At 42.6% G+C, this 25,254-nt stretch overlaps 1 protein-coding gene across 1 annotated transcript in view; it reads right to left on the reverse strand.

The window, feature by feature from the left end:
• GRB2 (growth factor receptor bound protein 2) overlaps positions 1–25,004 on the reverse strand; it is a 64,667-nt gene extending 39,663 nt beyond the window's left edge. Inside the window, exons 1-2 of the mRNA XM_014601932.3 lie at positions 24,894–25,004; positions 19,380–19,592 (exon numbers count right to left, since the gene is read on the reverse strand). Of these exons, the coding sequence (XP_014457418.1) occupies positions 19,380–19,457 (78 nt within the window). The 5' untranslated portion in view covers positions 19,458–19,592; positions 24,894–25,004. The remainder of the gene's footprint in view (positions 1–19,379; positions 19,593–24,893) is intronic.
• Between the last annotated feature and the right edge of the window lie 250 nt (positions 25,005–25,254).

Here is a 25,254-nt window from a genome sequence, read left to right on the forward strand (position 1 = left end):
TGCAAATTTACACGGAGTTGGCAACCCTGTCAACATCGCTCCTCTTTAATTGGAAACAGAGAAAAAAAAATCCGTAATTTATTACCATAGTTAGCTCAGCGAACTAAGACATCACAACCTGGCTTTACCCAGCTGGACACCGTTTACCAGTTCTCACTACAAAGCAGTTAAGCAACACTAAAATAATGACTGTCACCACTGAATGTGTACTTGCGGCCACCAATGACAAAGCGATCAAGCAGAACAGGTGGCAGTTCATTCTCTTTCACCAAATGGCTATTTTGGGGATTGTTATTTAAAATTAGAGAATAAAGAGGCAGGGTGGCACCACCTATGTCTTATCTTTTGCACATAAGGCAGCTGGCTTTTTTCTTTTTTTTTTTTTTGCCAAAACAATAAAAGTCGCATAAAATGACCTCACATATTGAACGATGGCTCTCAGCTCCCTCAGTGAAAACTATCTGGCTATTAGTTAGAGAAACTTGCAACTAGGGAAGAAACAATGAAAAAACAAGGTTATATTATAGTGCTAAACAAACGCTGAGGTGCCTTTAGGCTAAATAAATTCATTGAGGGAAACCGGAGTTAATTCACTGCATACAGACTTCAAACAAGATCTCTGGTAAGATGACACTATTCAAAGGCAACTGTTCAGCCAGCTAAGTAATCACAGCTCCCCCTCCCCCCCCCGAAAGCCTGTATAATGTGTATGGTTGAGAGTAGCCACAACGCTCTTGCTACTGCAGCCTGTAACGTGTACTCCACAGTTGCCTATGGAGGAATGAAGAAAAAGGTAAAGAGCCTCATGATCATGTCATTTTTTAATAAGGAAGAAACAACTGAAAGGCAAACTTCTTACTCATCTCCTCGTCTTGAATGGTAATAGAAGTTAGCCACATTCATAGACCTGCTCTGCACAAGCAGTTTCATTGCATGCACGTCACAAGACATCTCAACCCACAGAGCCCACTCATGGTATAGCCACAGCTATTTAGTAACCAACTGCAGGCACAACCCTCAACTAACAGATTGGGTTTGTAACCAGAAGTAGATTTTTTTTTTTTTTTTTTTTAAAAGCCATCACTGCCCACTGCCTTGCTACCCTTGTAGCAGTGTGTTCTAGACAGTTATCCTTCTCGTTCTGCCAGAAAAATATGTAAAACTGCAAACAAAGCAATGCATTTTGGGAAGCCCCACTGCAGGACAGCACAGCGGAGGGGAAGTGGTCGTCAGACCAGTTTTACCAGTTCTGTCAAAGTATCCCAGCCATGCTACCAGAGTATCTCCCTGTAATCAATATGGTAAAAATATGCTAGTTTAGGCTATTAACATGGGGCAATAAACTCTTAGGGCTTTTATCCCAATTAATTTTTAACCATGTTGTATGTGAACCACATTTGTTCAGAGCCAGAAATATTCATAACTGGTTACAAAATGTCACTGGTTGTAATATGAATAGGTCACAAAGACGGAAATCCATGAAAGACAAGAATATTATTAATGCTACATGCAGACTGTTAATGCGAAACCTTGGTGTGACAAACCCAGCTTTCCAGCATGCGCCTTTAAATACATCCTCAATTTGAAGCCCAGGGGCCAATGAGTAACCATAGCAGAACTTCTCATTTTGGCTCCTGTCCTGTAGGGTGCAAGTTCATGCATTATATGTAGCAAAAACATCTCAGCTAAAGCAGTTACTGGCTAATTTATGTCTAGCAATGTGAAGGAGCTGAAGCATACTGCCACTTATCCTGGCAGTTCTTCAGAGCATGACAGAACAGTTAAAGCACAGTTCCTGTCCTTCTTACCTAGTCACCGTAGAACTACTTCCACTTCCTCTTCAGCCAGGTTCACACAAAAATCAAGACACATACAAGGGGATTAGATCAAATATAATGATCATGACTCATTTCTAACACTGTACTGATAGGCCTGGACATAACAAGAGAGCTCCCAAATCTTTACAGGGGAGGATAATTGTATACATCTAATAAGACAGGAAGGGGCTGGGCTGTTCACGTAAATCAGCTACAGAATATTGGTTCTCTACACTGGGAATGAGATACAACCTGGAAGAACTGAGAACACTTTACTGTAAAATACCAATGGACTTTTCTGCTAACATTACACTGCATGAGCAAAAGGGAGTAAGAGATGCCCTACTGGAAAAAGGCATTGCGAGGGTTTACTTTCAAAGGAGATGGTAATGCTGCCACATTCTTGTGCCACAGCTTTAAGAGATGGATAGAACTACAAAGCAGCAAGCCCGCAGTCACACTTACTTATTACAAGATGATCGTAGTACTGCAAGTCTGAAGTTCAAGGCACCACTAAAGGAGGTCACAAGAGATGCTGGGAATGTGCTTCTCTTGCTTACCCCTCAGCTTCCAAGGCCCTCTGCACTTGGCAAAAATTGTTACAATCAAACCCTAATATGTAGGATACAGTGAAAGTCTTCCATATCCAAATTTAGCATGCGAGTGTGCGCATGCACAGTCTGTCTTTTAAGGCAACATGCTGAAACCCTACAATAAGAAGAAAAAAACCCAGCAAGCTTTAAGTGGTTAGATCCAGAATGTAAAATCAGGACCCCTGTGTATTCTGCAGCTAAAGAACTTACTGGGAAATCTACCTCTTGCCACAGAAATATGCTCTGGGTATAACTGTTTCTAGCGCTTTTGATTGCAAAGAAAAGGCCATCTTCCCAAGTCTATGCAAAGCACAACCAGCGCAAGCATCTTCCCAAGTCTATGGAGTGTCAGAATAACTACATCTGAGGTATGCATTTCTTCTCAATGATGTCCAGACACTCTTTTTTCCAAGGGAGGTGGTGCTCTCCCCTATCTTGGGGGTCTTTAAGGGAAGGCTGGATAGGCATCTGGCTGGGGTCATCTGACGCCAGTGCTCTTTCCTGCCTAGCCAGGGGATTGGACTCTATGATCTGTTGAGGTCCCTTCCAAACCTAGCATCTATGAATCTATGAAACCTGAGCAGGACAAATTTAGCAAACAATATTGTTAGCCATGTGTCTCAGAGGCCTATGTATTTGCTAAAACTTCCAGCATCCCTCACCATAACACCTTCTATAATGCAATCATGTGCTGTTGATCCAGATCTTTAGCATCTTGAGGTCCAAAAGCAAGAGGCAAGACATACACTGTACTCAATATCCAATGCACATGTATGAAGACTACGGGGCCAATTATTTATTTTAATCTTGAATTAATTAAAAAAATCCATTTTAAATTTAGAGAAAGCTGCCACAGCAGCTTTTCAACTTGCTACACAAAAAAGACCTTGCAGAGTCCTATGATCTTTTGGCACAGTTTTGGTTGAACTTATACACAGGGCTTTAGTTAGAAATGTGGATTTAGTCAAACCTACAGAGAGAAACACAGGCACCAGCACAAACAACAATTAATTTGTTCCTTTTCTAGACACTGGGCTGTGGTTTCATTCCGCCTGGAGACCCAGTAGCACATCCGATGAATATAACCTGCTTCTGAGTGTGCACAGGAGAAAAGAGGTGGGGTACAGAAGTCTCAGTGTAAATATTAAACCGCAGTAACCTCCAACAAATGTTGAAAGATCAGTTCTTATAAAAAAAGTACATACCTCTTCGTAGCCTGGGAAACACCATGCATGGTTTGTGAAGAGAAGAAATGGGAGGGCCCAAACAAGAAACTGGATTCCAAAGACCCTAAATAACCCCCTTTTTCAAACAAAGTTTAAAGCAACCAAGAAGCACTTAGGGAGCAGCAAGGGCTGCCTTTACAGGTGCCAGAGAAAAGGGGCTGGAGGTACAGAAAAGAGCTGGAAGTCTAGGAGAACAGAGGTTTTATGCCACTGCCCTCCCTCTCCAGAGACAGAGAACTGTGCAGGAGAAATTTTCTCTAGACATTGATAACAGGCTATATACATCAACATGTCATTGTGATGTATATAAAGTGTGCAAGTGTCCACATCTTAAACCTGGAAGATGAAAAGACTAGGACTCCAGCATATCAACTGAACATCAGATCCACTAAAAAAAAAAAAAATAATCAAGGAAATTTATAGCACAGGAGCTTCTGAATGCACTACATTTAGGAGAGGGAAGGAGGAAAAGGGGGCTAGAAATGATTGACACTCACATGTTAAAGCAGATGCCTGTGAAAATTTCCCTTATGTTACAGTTCTGCTTTCATTTCAAGAGTAATAAGATATAGCTGGACATGAACAAAAATTCTTTACAAGTAAGAAACATTAATATGGAACCTGCCCACTGGGCTACCATTAGTGCAGGCAGCAGAACTCAGTTCATGCTGCTGATTGAGCCAAGACAGTCACGGGTACTCGCTATGATGGGGGGAGGGGGGGGGGGGACGGGACGGGGGGGGGAGGGGAAACAGTAAAAAAGGATAAAAATTAGAGGTGCACTGATACAAATCGGTCTGATATTGGATCAGTACCAATATAAAGAAAATTGGTTGCACTGGATATTGGCCCAATGGGGCCGATAATTTGACCAATAAATACCTGTGCTGTACACAGCCACATCCCAGCACTCAGGCAGCAAGGAGCAGAGCTGCCTCTACCTGGTAAGTCAGAAGGGGAAGGGGCATGGGAGGGCAGATCAGTGCCCCCAGTGAGGGAGGGGGCAGGTGCAGGTCAGAGCCGCAGCTAGTGGGAGGGGGCAGCTCCTGCTGCTGCTTGCACCCCGGGAGGGAGAGAGGAGGGGGAAGAGGGGCACATATACCCCCGGATCTGTGTGGGGTGGGGCAGGCTGCAGCTGCAGGCTGGAGCCGGTGCTGTGCAGGGCTCTTCTCACTGGGGGCTGGGCTCGGAGTGGGCACTGGCAGCACTGAGAGGGGGCTGCAGCCACCCCCAATTTCACCACAGCTGTGCTCTCAGTGTTGCCACTGGCAGCCACCCAGTACAACCCTGGCTCTTCCTGGCATGTGGGTGGAGGTGGGGCATTGAGCTGCGGCTGTGCTGCGTGGCAGCAGCACTAGGAGCAGAGATGCGGCAAAATCTGGGCTGGCTGCAGCCCCTTCCCAGTGCGCCGGTGCCTGCTGTAAGCCCAGACCTGCCAAGAAGAGCCCCATGCAGCACTGGCTCCAGCCTGCAGCTGCAGCCCGCCTGCCGCTGCAGCCCGCCTGCCCCACACAAATCCAGGGGCACCCCCTCCCCCCCAGGATGCAAGCAGTGGCAGGAGCTGCACCCCCACAGCCACAGCTCCATCCCACACCCTGCCCTGGCTGGGCAGTGTCTGCCCCTGCCCCCTCTCTCACAGCGAGGGGTGTTGATTTGCCCTCCCCACACCCTTTCCACCACAATGGACTTACCAGCTGGAGGCAGCTGTATCAGAAATTGGATCAGTATTGGCCAATATGCCTCCTTAAGTATCAGCTATCTGTGTCAGCCCCCAAAAATCTCTATTGGTGCACCCCTAATAAAAATTCTTGCCTTACTTTCCTTAGACTTTGAAAAAACAGTGAACAAACGTGTGGAAGAAAAGGGAAATTTTCTTCTTCTCTCATTGCAGAAATAATTTTCTTAAACTAAATATTCGGTCACACATGTGAAACTAGAACACAATCCCAGAATGTCAATATTTAGAACATAATATTTACATGCACCGTTAAGTTTCACATTATTAGCAACACCACAAACCTTTAAGAGAAAAGCCACCACTTGTTTTAGAGAGGCCTGGGACCACAAAACATGTGGACAAGAGTCAAAAAGTCTCCTTACATGAGCAATGCAGAAATGAAGACATGAAATACCCAAGAGCACTAACATGTCCCAGAATATTAAGTTAGACAACTGAGGTATCCATTCTTATGGAAAAGATCAGAGCTAAAACCATCTCCTAATTAGCATCTCAAATTAGTGGAACTGTTCCAGTTCAAGAACAAATTAACACACAAGAATAGATCCCTTCATGGCCACGCTGCAATAACCTGGAAGAGTTCTCTTAATGCAGGTCACTGACACCCTAGGGTATATTACTCAGCTACAGGCTAATTTTAAGCTCCTGAACACTTAACAGTAGCACAGTCTTTCCATTGTAAGCCTAAGCAACATGAAGGCACCAAGCTCTGCCCTACTCACAGATTCTGATCAGGAGATCAATGGCTTAAATCACTGCAGGCCCTCCAGAAGGCCTGAATGGGGTCATAATCAATAGCTCCTGAACAACAAAATAGAAGCCATCATGTGGATACGCTTGCAAGCCCTCATTTTCCAAGGCTATTGTGGGGACAGTTTTACAAAATTGAATTCTGAGAAGAGCTCAAACAAGCAAAGATCCTCACTGCTGTAACTCACTGACAGAAGGATCTGTCCTTTTTCTAGACACAGTAAAGACAGCCCATATCTGGCACTACAACAAGATGCCATTTGGGCCCAGCTGGTTTCCAGCAACATCGCTAATATGCATCCATAAAGCCTCCCTGAAAATACAGCTATCCAATTAATCGAAGTTTCAAACAGCTGTTTGGAAGCTGGGCTCCTTCTGGCAAAGCTATAAAAGCAAAAAGCAGTCTTCACCTCAGACCTCCATTTAATCAGTGGCAAAACAGAACAAAAAGTCATCCTTCTATAGAAGACAGATGATTCCATTAACGGAGACAAACTAGAGTGGTTTACAGGGCTACATTTCAGGCCTCTAGGTTTTACAGGGGATCATCTAACTAAGGATCTCCGCAGATTCTTGAGCTATCCCATCTTTACAAGTGCACTATTTAAAAATGATGTAGGGAGAGCAGCTAATGCAAATACAATGCAAAGATCAAAAGAGCTCTCTCTCTCTCTGCTACAAACCTTGCAAATACATTTGCTTCACCCTTTGCTGTACGTTCAGGTATAATCTGCTCCTAGGTCAGATGTATAAAAATTGGACAGCACAGTAAGAATATGAAAAGCAAAATCCAGATCCTCAGTGCAAGGTGCTCAAAGAAAACACTACATGCTGCTCCAATGCTACAGACTCTAGAAGCTGCAGTGTCAGTATATTTGCTTTTTTATGCTTGAGAGCTTCCAGCTTTGACAAAATAAGAAATTGTCCAGTTTCTTTCCCCACCACAAAGATTCACTCTCCATGAGATGTTAATACTACATAACATTACTATTTAAAGCTTGTCCCCTGTGTACATGAAGTTTTGCAGAAATGAAAGACATGCTCCCCATACAAAGGAGAAGTGATGTGACAATGAAAGAATAGAGAACATAAAGAAGCCAGAAACTTCACAGAAAGATAAGAGCTATAACTTTAATTGTAGGTTCCTTTCAAACTTTTGTTTTAATGGGTTGAGTGAATGTAATTGCTGGAAAGACAGTGGGGAAAGGGTGGACTCTGTGGGAGTGTATGCTTCACTGGTGAGTGTGAAGTATAGTTGGCAGGGTTAAAGATTTTTTTCTGAACATCAAATTAGGATCTTACCAGAGATTGAGTGGCTAAAGGAACAGTAATGGGAGACAGAGCATTTTCCTTCTACATCACTGCTTTAAGTAAAACCCAGTCAGCAATGAGCAATCCTAAAAAAACCCACTTTCAGTGGCTTCAGTCCAATTCCTAGTCAATAAGTTTCCATGTTATAGAAATCTGCATCCTTCGTGGTAGCAAAAACTAAAGGACGGAGCAGGTAGGGAGAGAAAGCTACTTTCTCAACCTGAGAAGCAGTCACAGAAGTGGGCCGAGACATACCAGGCCCTGTATGTAATGGGAAGAAAAAATGTTTGACAAAACAGTTTAAAATTGGTTCAGCCTGTTTGAATTCCATTCAAATGGATAGAACAGATAGAGCCAATATGCATTTACACTGAGTTTAGAAACCTGCCAGTTTGAGAACTGTTCAGAAACCAAATGTGTTGGCAAGAAAACTGTGGTTTTGGCAAAAATACTGTTTTACTACAGGTAAAAAAGAAGCTTCAGGGTGGACAGGTGTGTGTTGGGGGGGGGGGGGGGGGGGGGGGGGGGGAGGGCCACGAAATCTACGCTGCATCTCTTCTGTGGCTGGGTTTCAGTTCACTGTGATTCTTTTCATGAACATTAAAAAGCTATTTTTTTTTCCTTTCTTTGTTTTTAAAATTAGCTTCATGAACTTTAAACAACATACATGTAAATATTCTGTCTCAAGTCAAACCTTGATAAAGTAATTACAGTGAACCTCATTTCATAAAGATTAAAGTATGTGAATACAAGGTTATGGGGAAAAATAAATTATAATGGTGGGGGTGCAGGTGGCTGGAAAAAAAAAAAAGACAATGAGAACTTATATACACAGCTTTAGTTATCAGTTGTCATTATTATCATCATTAAAACTTCCCTTCCATTATCATCTCTGTGCTTCTCTAAGCTCTTTCTTCCTGTGCAAAACTTCTGTATGTGCTTCTGATTCTCTACCACCTCCCATATGCCTATTTTGTTTGCCGAGTGACCGTAGGATATACTCCTAAATAGCACTATTCCCCAAGCAGAGCTATTAAGACCACCACAGAGAATTAAAATCGCACAATACACACACTGTATGAGTGCACAGGGACAATCCATCATTTTGTGATGCTTTCCAGGGACACGATATAGAAGAAGATAGAGAATTTCCTGCAATCTTATGCTCAATTTAACTTCCTTCCTCATGTACCTTGATATTGGATATCAGTTCATTTTAACTGTATGGTTAGACATTTGATTTATCTGATAAAAGATGCAGAAAATACCTGTTTGTAACTCAACTTGGCCTTAAACTCATTTGTAATAGCAGTAACTGAAAAGTAGAGTGAGTTACTAAAATGCCAGTTTCATATTTACTAGCATCAAAGTCAAGAACCCAATAGCATGCAGTATACAAAAAAAAAGTGCCAGTGCAGAAGGACTTTCAATGGAAAAAACCTACCCAAGCTCAGTAGGAATGGCATGGTGCTGTTCTCATACAAACCAAAGAGCTGACTAGCTTCTACCACAAATCTTCTAGATTAACCTAGATGCTATTATTTGTGTATGACCCAGCAGGTTCACCTACTCATGAAGTCATTTCATTTTGCCTCAAAGCGAATATTTGTGCATAACCGAGCAGTTTGGATTCCACCCCACATTACAATTAAACCTGTAAAGTTTTAGCACAAGTTGAAACAAGAAGTAGCTTGGCTCACTGCAGAAAGTATGAATTCCAGGGACAAATTATTTAAATGAGAGGTTTTAGAGTAACAGTGTAATTATAGGTTTAGCTGAACTGAAAGAAATGCTGTCTGTTTGCTGCACGAGCTCTAGCTGCGGCCAGGGAAAGAATATGCAGTTCACAATGACACTGTGTGCTCACTGACATGAACATCAGAAGCAAACCAAAAATTCAGCAGGAACCAGGAGAGTAAATCTGAATTTTCCCCTTCCACATTTTATGTACACAGGGTAGTACTACCTGAACACTGGAAATATTTATAAAAAATTAATCCAGGGGTTAGTGACAAAGATAGGGGTCCTAAAATTCTGTATTTCCCCCCTCAAATTCACTATTACTTGTCCCAGTGCAAGTCTAAAGATGGACTGATTTCCTAGGTTTCAACAGGAAGAAGCTTCTCTAAATCACGGGACCAATGCTTAGAAGGGAAGAGGAGCCAAGAACAGGTACATACGTTTAGAGAGAAGTAATAACCTTCAGTTAACAATTTTTTCCCTTGCATTTTCCTCATCATTTAGATTTTAAAAGGAATTAAAATAGGATTTGAAATGCGTTGGTCAGTGCTTCAACCACTGCCCATAAAAAAAGGCTACAAGCAGAGGAAAATTATGAACACATGGATTAAAAATGCAATTTTCAAATATATCTGGAAACTTATCAGAAAGTATGTTTGGCTAGCATCTTTGTTTCAGATTACATGCTGGCCATTATATTCCTATTATATACCATTGTGAAGACTGTTCAGTGTACTCTTCACTCTACTGGTATATTTGGTAGTTCTATTTTCATGCATGGGTTTGGCTTGTCATATACAAAACCAGCATTAAAAAAAAAATCTGTGAAACTATTCACTGGAATTGTCCGATTATAGCACTGCACACCTTCATAAAACATTAAAAAATGAGCCCATGATCCACTACGCACCACTGTTAAGTTCACATTTTCCTTCTATACTTAATACCTGATCCTGCAAGATGCTACAAGATTTCATCTCCTATCAAAGTTAACACACTAACTTGCAAGATGAGACCATTAAGCATTAACAGGTAGCAATAGGGCTTGGGAATGAAGCAGAAATGATCGGCTAAAACTTAAACAATGGAAGCAGAAGCTTGAAACACGGATTTTAAAATATGGTCAGTACTACCATTCCACTTAAAAGGGAAGTTAACATTTAAAATAAAACACAGAACAGTATTTTGTTTTCCTTATACCATAAGCAAAGAAGAACGGTGAAAATGTAAATTCCACATCTTCCTCCTTAAAGAAGTCTCTCATTTCAATTCCCTTTCCCAGTTTCTAAAGAAATTTAAAATGAATGCATCTTATTTACTTCCTCATTTACACCCTAACTCAGATGTTGGCCCAACTTTGGAGATAATGTTAACCGCTGCTGCACAGCCAGCAGAGGAAACGAAAGAGCAAGAGCTGTTGTAGGATAAAGCTATAGATAAGAACCTGCATACCAAATTATACAGTACTATCACAGTGCTGATCTGTGCAGAAATGCAGATGGCATACAAGTCACCTAATCTGTGCATTTAAATTCAACAGGAGAAACCAAATACAAGATATAAAGAGCATTAGAGTCGTACAGACTCTCATAACATCTCAGACAGCAAAGAAAAGGGATTCACAAGAATACTGGACCCCATTAGGAATCTCAAAGGAGAAGGATTAGTGTAAGAATTAATTTCTAGACTATAGAGAACATAAATCTGGTTGTTGGGTCACCATGGTATGCAAAATAAAAGAAATCATAAGTAGTTTTCACTGGTTAGCAAGTGAACTCCCAGGTGGTAGAAACTGCACAGGAGGCGACAATTTGTGCTTCTTGATGTGGACCTACATGATGTCACTATATATAACCATTGCAATGAAGAATTCTCAACTTTGCTCACTAGCTTCAATAACTGTAACAGCTCAGGTAGGGCAGCTCAGCTGTATTTACTTAGCATCTTGGATAAGTTTTGCAATTCATGCTGATACCACTGTAGCAGGTACACTGTTCTTGGTTCTCAAGAGGAGCTGGTTGAGGGTATATCTACACAAGTGAAGTCACACTTTTGACTGCAAAGAAGATATATCCTTCAGAATTTTGCAGAGGGTTGCTTGCTGTTGACAGGCTGTTTACAATCCTGTTTTTGCTTTAACAGCAGGGTTTTAACTGTCAAACCACGAAAAGCATTTTGTCATTCAACACCAGAGCTCAGAAGAGATGTCAAGCCACCCATACTGCTCTCTGCATCGCATACTAGCAAGCCTGGCAAAAGTTAACTTGCAACTAATTTCTTGCAATGCCAAAGTTGTGTACTAATCCTTGTTCAGGATGGAAGTGGTATTTCATTTTTTTTTGCTTTGGCCTTAGAGGTCTATCAACTCAGTTTTCAAGCCATCCAGTTTTGGGAATTCAAATGAAAAAAAAACAAAACAAAAACAACCAACTATAGCTTGCTTTAAATTTAGATGTAGCTGGTGAATTAAATATGGAAAGCTGGCAACTTCACTATTTTATATTAGAGCCTTAAAATAATAGAAAAATGTTCTGAGCCAGAACTTTTGTAATTGCTGTAATATTGTAGTTTGTACCTCTTCCAGCTTAGATCAATGCATCAGCTAGAAGTAACTTTTCAATACACCATTTCCTTTCCACTAAATGTCAAATTAAAGTTTTTAGCTTTGAGGTTAAGAAGAGTAATACCTAACATTGTAATAATGAAGTAATTTGGCTTTGACATAACAGAATTAGTTTCCAATGCTTTTTGCTTGATCATACTGAAGTTCTTGACCTCTGATTACAGCTACCAGTTGATGATAGCTTTAAAGCAAGAGATTTATATTAGAAAGGCCACACACTTCATTGCTTATGTAGGCAGAGCTAAACACACAGCTGAGCCATTAATTTTCCATTTCTTGTATTCTGGTTTTCCAGTCTTCACCCAAACCAGAGGGTCCTGACCAAGCAGGCATGAATGCCATTAAAACCAGTCTTTTCCAATTTCTGCCAAAAGTAATGTGCATCTGACCTGTGGGGAGGGGCAAGGACAAGAAATACATTAACCCTCTGGATACTCCAAAGCTCTTCCCCATTGTTCCTCGTCTGTGTTCAGAGCAACCAAATCGTGATTTAAGCCAGGGAGATTCTGGCAGCTGGAAGACGCATCTGTTTTGCCCAACATGTGCTAAATCTCCCCTGAACTTTTGGACCATATCAGGTTTTTCAAAAAGCGTAGCGTTGCATAAAGACAAAAAGAAAAATGCCACTGAATGGAGTACAGGACCTCTTAGCACTCAGCCAGTCAATAAATTGCACACAGGCACCCTACTCTTTGTGGCAGCTTGACACGCATGTTGAAGAAGCTGTATCAGATCAATGAAAGTGCCAAAAGCTGTTCTGTGGACAGATTTTTGTAGTAAAGGACCATCACTGAAAAGCTGAGAGAACTGAAGTGGCCATGGAAAAAGATGGGCTTCACAGACAAGCCAGCAGGCGTAGCTATATGGTTTCCACTAAAGTTGGTTGGTAAATTGTTACAACTTCAGATTACTGTTATTTATCCTGATAATCATACCAGACTGCAGTGTGTGCAGTTCTGTATATTACAAAGTTAGAAGCTGACTTGTCCACCGGTTTTCATCAGGAGCTCATTTAGCCAGAAGGGAATAACTGCCATCCTGAATTGCACATCTCTAAAGCCACTATGTTTTGGGTACTGTATACTAGCGAGAATTAATCAGTTCTGCTTTCAGTGACAACCCTGGAGCGCAACCGCAGCTGGCTACTAAAGCAACAGACAAAGAAACCATTATTTAAAAGAGGATTTCAGTTACTCCTCTTGCTCTAGACGCTGGCAAAAGTTGCTTTACATCTCCAACCTGGAACAGTCCACATGTGAATTCCACACAAAAGCTGAAAGGTCTCTTCCCAATACTGATCCAGAAACACAAAATAATGTTAATGTTAAACTACCATTTTGGGAATGTGCCTCAGAGATGCATAGAGAAGAGATGCTTAAGGGAGGCCTGTTAATAAAATCACATCTTATTATCAAGCTGCTGCCATATGTGGCGCAGTTGTTGGGAAGGTAGTCTGACATTTAGAGTGGTACAAGACAGAGTATAACCCCCTGAAGTAGCAAGCCACCAATCTGTTCAAACGAATCTCCACACAGTCTCCTTCTGAAATGACACCCTCCTGATTTTTAAGTCATTACAATTTAGTGTAATATCTTTATGGGTTTTAAGTGGCTTACTGACAGCTTTGCCTTCTTATAAAGGACTGCTGCACTAACTTACCAGTCTGGTCCCCCAACTTAAACCTCCCGAAGCAAACTGCTCTCTCTCCAGTTTGCTGGCACAGCAGTCAAGCTATCTCAAGAACTCTATGTTAAGTGCCTCTTCACTGTAGACCTTTACACTTAGACAGTAGGGTTTGGAGTGAATCAGACAAAGCTGGTGACTGCATTATGTATTCTCTGTTGACTAGGAAAGCTTCCTGTAAGTTAGAATCATAACAGACCAGAAAAGATAGATGGGAAAGACTTGCTAAATCACTGAGTACATCCTCTCACAAGGGCAGGATATAGTCCCTCCATACAGAAAAACAAGGTTTCAAACAAAAACAGAGGAACACTTTGTCTTTGCACCTCCCTCAGCAAGCCATCTGTTGCTCTTTGCCAGTACAAACACTACTACAGAATGGCTAATACAGGTGAGATCACTGAAGGGGTGGGAGAAGGAAGTGCAGAAGGAAGGACTTGCTGCCCTTTGCTCAGCTCACCCCTTGCCTGCACAAAAGGGCTACTCTATAGTCAAGCACCAAAGATGGTTCCCATGCAGGAACTGAAAATGCAGTCTCAGCATCAGCTATTTGGAAACATTTGATCCTGTTCAAGTTTGAAGAGAAAGAACATGAACTTAGTGGAAAACAATCACATGAACAGATCATTGTGGAGCTGAGCTGACTGACTGGCATTACTGTTAAGAACAGGAAGAAATCTTGATGACCCAGTTAAGCACATCCAAAAGCTCAAAACTGCAAAGTAAAATATATTTCCAACATGCAGGGAGTTGAACGTATTGAAAGGACAGCCTTAATAGATCATTAAAGTAAAAAGAAAAAGAAAGAAGAAGAACAAAAAAAAAGCAGAAGTCTCAAATGCAAGAGGACCCAAGCCATTTCAGCATACTATGATGCAATTTTAAATTCCATACTCTTAAGTCTTCCTTAAGCTGCCCAGAAAATTAACTGACAACATCTACATGGAACAAAACCACTGATTTTCTGAAGACTCTCCAGATACCACAAAACTCACTTCCCTCCCACCCTAGAGCTGTTGAGAAGAATACCTTTTGGAGACCGCGGGGGGGGGGGGGGGGGTGAGGGAATGGATCAATATGAACCATTCTTTTGCATTATTTTGCACAGATTTATTCCACATGCCTTTTCCATATATTGAAGAATTGGTTCCCCATTTGTACAGAACAGTGGGCTCTGAAGTATCTGTACATTCCAAATAGGTAGAGGAGAAGGTGGGGAAAAGAAAGGTAAAACCTAAGTTTGGCCAATGGACCCTTTACATGATTTTCCTTCTTCCCTCCCTCCCAGTAAACCAAAAGCAAGTATCAGCACACTTCATGTCTGGACACTTGCCAGCTGGCACACAGACCAACAAAACCAGGAGCTGCCAGAAATACATTAGTTTCTCAGGAACATAAGATCTAGACCCATAATGAGCACAAGCACAGATTGAAAGCAAGTCATTCCAACACCACCAGACAGTGAGGGGAGCAGGCGGGGGGGGGGAACCAAAATCTGAATGCATCATGACAAGTACCTAACACTCTAAGTGTGAAAGACCCAGACTAATGCTTTTGGAGGTCGGTGGCACCTTCATCTGAATGCAGGCTCTTTTTGGAGGATGCAAATCATCTAGTTCTCTTCTTCTTCTAAAGGCACTCTTTACTAACACTTTTTCCTTCCCAACATATGCAAGATCAAGCATACAAACAGAAAGGTGGTCTTACACACAGTCACAAGCAATATCATGCAGAAATAGATAGCAATCAACAATGAATGGATGCAGAGTGAAAACAGCATCCTTTCCTTCTGAGGAAGGATACTGCAAAAAGAGACTGAGTTGATTCAGATATAAGAGGAGATAACTACTTTCATCTTTTGCACAGTCATGCTATACACTGTTGCAGAACTACTAGACAAAAGACTTGAGAATCCAGTGTTCTGCCAGGGTTGCACAATCGTAGAAGCAGCTTTTATTTCAGTGCTCACAAAAAAGGCCAAGCACTCTTCCTCTTCACTCAGCTGTTCTGCAGAGTTGTGAGTCAAGGGTCAGCTATCTTCACTCACTTTTGGAGTACAGCCACAAGATTACTAACAAGCAGCTTAATGGCTACATTTCAAATGCTATTCAGTCAGGATTGGAATATGTGGGTATGCCGCAGTAATGGCACCATGACATCATAGGCAAGTTATCTGCTAAAATCAGATGGAGTCAGACAGCATGCATCTATCCCTGCGCTCCCCACAGAGAAGATAAGTTGTGGTAATTAAATGTTTTAAACGTAGTTCTGTGCCTTAACATGGTACAAAGATTTATAAGAGCTCTCTGTACATTAAAACAAGCAAACAAAAAAAAACATGAACTCATGCATTCCATAACAAAAAATTATATGCCCACCATTGCTTCAAGATAGGGATTAAATATAGCTAGACATGGAAGGTGCAGTAAAACGGGGTTGTTAAGAATAGATAATACCCAATGTTGTTCAGCACAGACATCCAAAGAATACCTGATCCTGGGACTGCATGCTTGTATCAAGTATTCTGGTTCATTCCACTTAGCAGTTTGCCCATTTATATGCACCTAGTATTGATTTGGTTTATAGGAGAGATCCCTGTGAGACCTATCACAAGCAGGTGGGATTCCAAGAGATTTCTTAAGCAAGAGGGAAGTGCTAACCAAGTAGAGTGACTGTGCTCATCATAACTTAACTTCCACAACCCAAATGTGTTCACCATTTTCAACATCTAGCTCACTCCAGATGTGTCACAAATGCTTCCTGTTCTGAATAAAATGAACTATATCATCTGTCACAGCTCCTGGTAACTAAGAATTATTTTCTTTGTGGCTCTTGGAAGTTTTTACTGTCAAAACTGTGGGGTAGGAAACATGACTCCTATGTCCTGCCCCTTCATTTGCCATTAGTTTTAGCTGTGACTTTAAGCAAGCTGCAGTAGATATTTAGGGTCATCCCTAAGGGTCACTAACAGACAGTTTAGGTCACATGAGCCACCCCTACCTGTTGCTATCTTATATTGTGACTTGTGTCAGAGCAGTCCACATTGCATTTCCTGTTCCTTGAATACAGCCTTTTTAGGAATCAGCCTCTCTTTGTGCTTGTCTCCATTTGCAGGAAGGAGGGACAGGAAGTGGGGTGCAGAAGGGCCAGCAGCCAGGAACAGGAAATTGTGGGACGGCTGTTGGACTTCTCATGATTGTGGCCTATAGCACCCAGGCTAATCTCAGATATGCTTCAAGGAGCTTCAAACTAGGTGGCAAGCACTTCAGTTCAGACCCTAAAGTCCAGAAAAGCTTCTGAGGCCAAACTAGATGGTCACTAGGGGTCAAAATTAGTGATTCAGTGTAGAGTCAGCTGGTAGGGGCTTTGTGGACTTCCTTTACATAGCCCTAAGTAGCAGTATAAACATAATAAATGTCTCTGCACTCCAGTTTTCTCATCTGTGAAATAAATGTAGTCGCCCCCCCACTGTTAATCAATTCAACTCTTAATTTCAAAACCTCAGATAAAAGGAAATAGTAAAAAAAAGTATTGCTCGTTTCTCTTTATGTAATAAAAATTAAACTGAAAAATACATTTCTTAGGACAAAGATACAGCAAGATTTCTTTACTCAAAAGTTCACAATTTCTTCTACACCTGAATGATCAAGGCCACACTGTTCCTGGTCACATAGCTTCATCCTACAGACTGAAAACTGCAAAGATTGTCAACTAAAGCCTTTCCTATACTAGAAGATACAGTAGCCATATTCCACCAAAAGCACAACACATAGTAGCAACACATGTAAGACACCATTGTGTCATTGTGCAAAGATATACAAGTCCTTGAGCCTTGTCTACACCAGCACTTTTCCTCAGTGAAGCTGTATCATTGCTGGTAGTTGCAATACAGATGCTAGGGTTTTTAGCGCCTGCATAACCCTAAGCAAAATAAAACCCAACCCTAAAAACTCCTGTTCAATCTCTTCCCAGTGGTGCTTTCTTACAAGGATAAACACTTTTCCAAATAAATGTCAACTCTCTATACCAGCCATCCTTCAAGCCACTTACAAAAACACCTAGATTGAGCCAGGCTAAAATAACCAAATGTACATTTCAAACTAAAGATATTTAAGTACTGTAAATGTACAGAGACCAGTAGTCCTTCCTGTTCAGTACTTTCTGCAAGAGGACCATTGAGGTATTCTAGTTCAAACAACTCATGAAGCTGAGGTAAGTTACCTATACAAACTAAAAAACTCAGGTTAGTAAAAGGTCAAAATTATGGACAATGTATGCATGTAAAAAAATCAGATAATTTACACTTGCATCTAAGAAAGTTAAAGTTGACACGGTCTTAAACTTGGGTGTAAAAATATCAGGTGAAACTATTCCAGTAGCTTGTGTAAATATCATTAAGACGTGTCATTTTTAGTGTATATTCTAATGCCAACTGTGAGGAAGAGACATGTTGCAAGTGGAAAGGAACAGATTTACTTATGTTAAAATGTCCAAGTCATCCATTTACCTGACTGCAAGGCAACAAAGTCAAAATGGGATGCGTTAGTAGAAATCATACTTTGAATTAAAATCAGTCATCCCTTCCTCTCATCCTCCCCACTGGAAACAGGCAAGAGACTGGAAATACCATATACTAAATTTCAGCTCATACCACTAACTAGTAACAGCAAAAATATCAGGGCTTATGTGAAAATAGAAAAGCATTCAAGTTATTCAGCCACCGTGATGAGATGGTTATTATGTAAATACCAGTTACTTAAGAATCCCCCAAAGTTTGTCTGTATGTGACACTACCCTTCACCACTTCTTGAATGCATTTCCATAATATGCCCCCATCATGCAAAAACTTAAGCACATATATGATTTTATTCATACAGGCAGTGCTACTCAGTATCATGAAGATGATTCCCAGGCACACAATTACTTAGAGGCTTAAGCCTTTGTGGGGTAGGGAGCTTAGTGAGAGTATGTTTTAGTTCAAAATTTTCTGTATCAAGGTAATTTTGGAGAGTAAAAAAATTGGGGTGTCAAAAAAAGATAGATTTAACTGCTTCAACTCAACTGCTTCACACTGTCAGAAATAGGATACATGTTACTGTTTAAGAGAGGTAGCAAACATAAAATATTTGACAACAGAAAAACATTGTGTGCATCTATAAATAGCTAGATAGATACTGATATATCTATATATTGATATAGATATGAGAGAGAGATGCACGTGACATGACCTAGCTCTTTTTAATTATTCAGAAAAAGTATACTTCAAAAGCCTATTTTATTATGTTCACTGAAAAATTAAAAACACGGACTCTAAACACATTACAAAATAAATATCCAGCTTTGTTTGATACAAGATCAGCTCTTTCTGGATTTTTTTCCCCACACTTTTAGGCATACAAACGTTTTTCAATAAACACATTCCTTTATGCTGCTGACACAAAAGCCCTTGATATATCGAGATCTCTCCAGGCCAACATTCCTCTAATGCACCCCAAGCAATCGCAGCCCTCTCCACAGGTCCATTAAATATTCAGCGTTACAGGCTTACAGTCATGAAGCCTGAAGACAGAACTCAGCAGCAATACTGTATCTGAAAGCCTAATGCGAGAAGACTATCTCCCAAGGAATAATCTAATCGCTGTTCTTTGATGCAAGAGGCTTTGGCAGGAGGAGGAGGAGGAGGAAATGCATGTTAAATTGGTCTTGATGACTTAAATGGTTTCTCTCGAATAAAGGAATCCCATTCATAAACCCCCCCTTCACATCTTCATGCCTGCTCCCAGTGATGTCCTAACACTCGGAGAAGATGCTCTGAGCCAGCAAGGAGCCAGAGCTGGGCCTCCTGCAATAGGAGAGAAAGAGAGAGCAGCAGGGAGATCCCGGCAGCCCAGCACTTACCTTGAGGATATCCCCGCGTTTGAAGCTGAGCTCGTCATCCGCTGTGGCTTTGAAGTCGTACTTGGCGATGGCTTCCATGCTGGGCAGCTCGGCGCTCGCAGGGAAGGAAGCTCCGCTCCTCCTCCGGGGGCTCCCGGCTTGGCCCGGCGGCGGCAGCTGCTCCGGCTCCGACTCCTGCTCTCACATACGGGGGACGGCGAGGGACAATCAGCCCTAGGGAAGGGAGGGGAGGAGACAGCCCATTAAGGGGGTGCGGTGGGGGCCGCGCCCACTGCCTCCCTCCTCCTGGCCCGGCCCCAGCTTCCTCTTTCTGCTCCGGGCCCCGGGATCACCCCCTGCCCAGCTGCAATCTTCACTCTGATGCAGGGCAGCAGCTTCTCTCCCTTCGGCCAAAACAACCCCCCACCCCCAAGACCTGCTCTCAATCCCCCAGTCCCTCCACCAGCCACCTGCTTCTTTCGCCTCCGCCTGTTAAGTTGCTCCCCGGCTTGCTCTGCCCTCCCTGGCATGGCAGCAGAGCCACCTACTGAGTCAAAAGAGAGAGGCACAGGCTCTTGTTTTTCAAACCCACTCTCGCTTTGCAAAGGGGGCAGGACAGGCAGGCTGAGGGGGTCTATAGTGCAGCCTCTTATCTCCCAACCAAAAGACCCTGGTTTCCAGCAGATCTGCCCATAGAGCAGTGCTGCAAACCCTCCCAGCAGAGCTGAAGATTGTCATGGTAAAAAAAGGGTGTTACTGGCAGCATGGTTTACACTGGTTCCCTGAATGAGCTGAACCAGCAAAAGCATTTGTTCTTTGCTAGCCTAAGTGCTTCTTCACTTAGGCCCCTTGCTGGAATAGAAATGTATTTAAAAAATAAATAAATAAATAAATAACCTATCCAGAAACAACATGTGCAAAACAAAAATGTGTGCACATGCTAGTCATGCACTTGCAATACAATTTGGAGCATAGATTTAAGCCAGGAGTGTATAAAATGGGAGGTTCTCTGTAGGTGTAGCCAGCCCAGTTCCTAACTGGGAAGGGGGGGGGAGGAGTAGAGTCAACAACCCCAAATATGACATGCCATCGAGATGTGTTTCTCTTTTCATGAATAGTTGCCTTCTTCTAACTAGAGGAACCCTGGAATCAGAGACACCAACTAACAGGCCCAGTTTAACACTCTCCAGGTTCATCTGATGGCAGAGGAGCCAAGGAACCAGCATAATGTCTACGACCATATCCATTAGATTCAAAACCCATTGAGGCCCAGTTCACACAACACTGCAGCGCCAATATTTGCAAGCCAAGAGGTCTGATACATATCAGTTAACCCACCCCTTTTTAATTCAGTTCCTTTGGTTAGAGAACAGAAACCACCTCGAAGTGCATGAACTTAAGAAGATCCTCCCCTCCAAGAAGCAGCGAGGCAGACATGGAAACAAGCTGCCCTTGGGATTTGACCAGCCAGACCCACCATGGGAGATACAGCCATGGAACCACTGGGCATGCAAACAGACCAGATGGCAATATTATTTTCTCATTTAGCAAACAGTGCAATATAATTGCAGTGAAACAATAAAACATGCTTATGTGCTGTGTATTGCAATCAATCTTCCGTTTCCTTTCCACAAAGCCTCACAAAACTAGAGGCAGATAGTAGCACTGATATTTCCTCAATCAGCAGCCTGGAAGAATGGAAACAGATATTTACAGTATCTGTTGATCAGGGAAGGAGCAACTATGGCAAACCTTTGCACTGGTGCAGTCTTTAGTTCTTCTGCAAGGAATAATCAAGAGACATCAAAGTTGATGAAAGGTGCCAGGGGCCCAATGAGATTCCACTTTAGTTCCCCTCATCAAGTTAACTAAACTACCTGTCAAACATACTGAGGTTAGTGGGAGAGAGAAGCAGAGGGGTAAGATTTTAATATTTATTAGAGATGGAAACTTTCTTCACTGCAAATGCCTTAGGCAGCTTTCATTATGCCTAAAGAAAGATGTTTAAAGTGTTACCTTTGGTGCCAAAGGCCAGATTAATATTTGCTGTTGCCATGTTCTGCTCTGCGCTGACATGCAGAGAAAGCACAGGCAGTAGCCATGCAACCATCCCCACCAAACATACTTCAATGAACTCCGGACTATAAAGACTACATTCTAGCATTTGGGAGGGTCTCCAAGCCCTTTCAATCCTTGGCTTCTTTGCCGAACGATAGCTCTTAATGGTAAAAGAAAGAGCTGATGGTAATGCTGTTACAGTTGCACAGTTATTATGAAACACTTAATTTTGACCTCAAGCTGGAAAATGCAAACCTTCACGTTAACTCTGCCACATTGCTAGCATAGCCTATATTTTGTGGCATACATTTCAAATAGCAATATTAAGATATAATGCTTCCATTCCTGTTAAAGATAACTGCAACATTTACTTGGCAATGTTATAAATGTACTGGACTTTATTCTTACTTTTCTTAAATACACACCTAAAAATATTATGTTTTAAAAATATCCCACCATATAGTCAAAATGTACTATACAGCAAAAGGCTAGTTCTGTCAAAAGCTTAAAATTACTTTAGGAATTCAAAATTTAATTATGCAACCCTAATGATACACTAGCAATCTTCAATAAATGTCTTCAATTTTTTAAACAAAAGATACAAAACCTATGAGTAAATATTTCCTGGAGGTACATCATTGCTCAAGGTGCTTGTGTAGTATAGGGGAAAACTCTGTTACAAAATGTAAAAACACAAGGTTCTTAGAAAAAAAAGATAGTGCAATGTTTCCAAGAACCATTTTGCTGATACCCTGAACTAGCAAGTTTCCTACCAAGCAAACAACTTTTTTCACAAGGTACAAGATGAAAAGACAGTCTTTGTAGAGATTTATTTAAATCTAACAAGCGCAAAGACACCACCTTTATTTTGATCTTCAGTACTTAAAAGAATTAGGTTTTTAGGTAACCACACTAATTAGCAATACTTGCCTAGGAGAGCAAGCTTTTGCTATGTAACATTCTTAATTGTTGGCAAAATGTCACTGAAGTTCAGGTATCCAGGCTACATACACACATACATATTTCTATTTAAATTATTATATAGCTGATGTCAGCTAAGGAAAGGAAAACAAAATCAGGAACATGTATCATACAATTTAAACTGCTCAGAAAGCTTTAGCTATGTACTACTCTTATCAGTACAGTGTATTGTTGGTAATATCTTGCACAACAAAAAACACATAGCAGCACAGGTAAACAACCTAATTAAGGAAGTGGGACTGCCAAACACCTTTGACAAACAAACTGAATCGGGAAAATAATTCAAAAGAAAAAATAAACCCAGTACAGTGAGAAAGTCTGTCTTGCGTAGGAAGTGGCTTGTGCTAGTCCTTTGCCACACTGCCCACTCTAAGTGAAGTTGCAAGTACTTATTTCAGATTAAGACTGGTACAGCAATTAAAGAGGCCATTTTACAGAGTATATTTTAACTCTCCAGGCAGACAGATAAGGTAAGATACACACACCCAAAATAAGAATACAGGTTACAAGAATGAAGGATTGACTAGAGAAGCAACTAAGATATCTCAGAAGAAACTGGTATGGTTCTTAACTCTCACATTCAGTTTAATGCATGGTGTTCACTTGTTTAAAAAAAAACAAACAAAAAACAATGGGAGGGGAAAAGAAGAAAGCACCAAGTGCACAACCTGGGTAACTTTTCATTTAATAGCACAGAGTTTAAATTTGAGACAGAATGCAAGTATTTGTAATGCACCAGCTCCTGCTGTCCACCATAAATCACAATTCCTATGACCCCTTTTCCTGAGATTTCACAAATACACAGGGGATGAAGACTATTTTGATATGGCTTCCATCAGTAAATGAGGGCTCTCTTGATTTAACTCTGCACTCTTGCTGTCCTGGAAAAAGAGAGGCAAGGGCAGAAAGAGAAGAACAGATAGCTTTGGAGGGTGGGAGTAACAGAAGAAAGAAAGGTTCAGTGGCAGTGAGGAGTGCATCCCGTGTTCCAATGAACAGCATAGGTTTTGTCATCTGGAAGACAAAAATAAGAGGGGCTGCAAACAAAGGAAGGCAGACTGAAAGAAGTCAATGTAGCAAGCCCATGCACTGGTCCGAGCTGCCTATGTAAGTGAGTACAGCATGTATAGCATGGTGCAAATTCAACTTGAAAACAAGTAAAAACAGGGACAGCCAGAATCAGAAATTATACCCCAACCTATCAACAATTCCGCAATTCTCATCCTTCATTTTGTACTTCCACTGGGCCAAATGTGGCTGGCTCAAAAACAAGTCAAGAAACAATCAACACCAGACTTTCAGCCTCTGGGGTGTTTCCCAATATTCAATATTCTTTGGCCAGGCCTTGTTAGGAACACGATCACCTTATCAGGGAACAACTGCTTTGGTTTTACCAAGACCGCTACTTTCTAGCTGCCACTTTCTTTCATACGGGAATGACTTTTTAAAATCTAATACAAGAGTTCTATTTCGGAATCTGCTACTATTGTGAAAGGCTTTAATGCAAGATGATGTCACCTTCTTAAGAGACGATAAAAAAATAACCCAAAGACCATTTGTTTTGGGCAAAGTATTGGATGCCAAGAAGTTAACTTAGGAGCAAGCGAATATGGGTAGCAATTTATTCATAAAAGAAAGGAGAAGTGTTTCCTAACCCTGATTTTCCAAACAGTATTCCCTGGCTCCAAATCAGCGGTCCTTAACCTTTTTAGACTCAAGGCACCCTTTGTCAGGCTCCAGGCGGCCCTTGGAAAATGCCAGCTCTTGGTTTTCACTCCATTTTTGACTATGGGGAAAACACTAGAGCAATTCTTCTGTTGCAATGAACACAGAAAGATCACATCAGGTCAAGATGGGGGGGGGGGGGGGGAGTTGTTTTTTTAAGGCTGTGGCTTCTTATTCAGAGTCCCCAGGTTTATCACACGAATCGCGTTTATCACACAAGCACATAAGCATCTATACACTATTATAAACGTAATGGCTTACATCAGAAAAAGGGGAACGTGCGGGGTGGAGAGAGGGAGGAACGACACCTCGGTGCTTCTCAACCCTTTCACACCCAAAGCAGTCCCCAGAAGAGGAGTTTCGCTCTTGTTTGGACTGCAGGACGAGAGGCCTCGGAGAGCCCGCAGCAGGGCAAAGCGTGGGTCACCCACTGGGATGCGGGTCTGAAGTCTGGGCACGGTTGACTCGTGTTTGCACAGCTAACGGGGCTGAACCCAAGGGGCCCCCGAAGTGCGGAGCCGGAGACCCCGTCGCCCTGCCTGTGCACGCCCCGGCCCGGCCCGGCCCAGCTCAGCCCGGCCCACCCCCCAGGCCTCTGCTCAGGTGCCACCTCCCGGTCCCGCGAGGCGAGGAGCGGAGCTCCACCAGGACGCGCGGCACAAAGGCCCCCCCCGGCCCCGGGGCGCAGCGCCCGGCCCCACCCGTGGAGCGGCCCCGCGCTGCCCCCAGGTCCTGTCCCGGCCCGCCCGGCCCGGCCCGGCCCGCCCTCACCGTGTGGCGCTGGAGCTCCGCTCCGCTCCGAGCGGCCCCGTGACGCTGCCTCTCCCGGCTGCCCCTCCCGCCGCCGCCGCCGCCTGGCTTCCGCTACCGCCAAGTCTCGCGAGAAGCACCGCCCGACAGGCCTCGCGCTGTCAGGGCCGCGCGCCCCGCCCACGCGCATGCGTAGTCTGAGCCCCCAGGGAGTGTGCGCCGGGCGCAGGCGCGGCCTCGCCAGTCGGCTCCTGACACTGCCAGTGCGCATGCGTGGGACCGAGCGGGTTGGCACAGGGGGCTTTATGGTGGGTTTAGTCGCCTGAAGCGTCCTTCGTCTGCGGGCACGAGGGATGTCCAGGGTGGGCTGGGGAGGCGGGTG

Source organism: Alligator mississippiensis, chromosome 8 (genome assembly GCF_030867095.1).
Source record: "Alligator mississippiensis isolate rAllMis1 chromosome 8, rAllMis1, whole genome shotgun sequence".
In the NCBI taxonomy this organism is placed as follows: domain Eukaryota; kingdom Metazoa; phylum Chordata; order Crocodylia; family Alligatoridae; genus Alligator; species Alligator mississippiensis.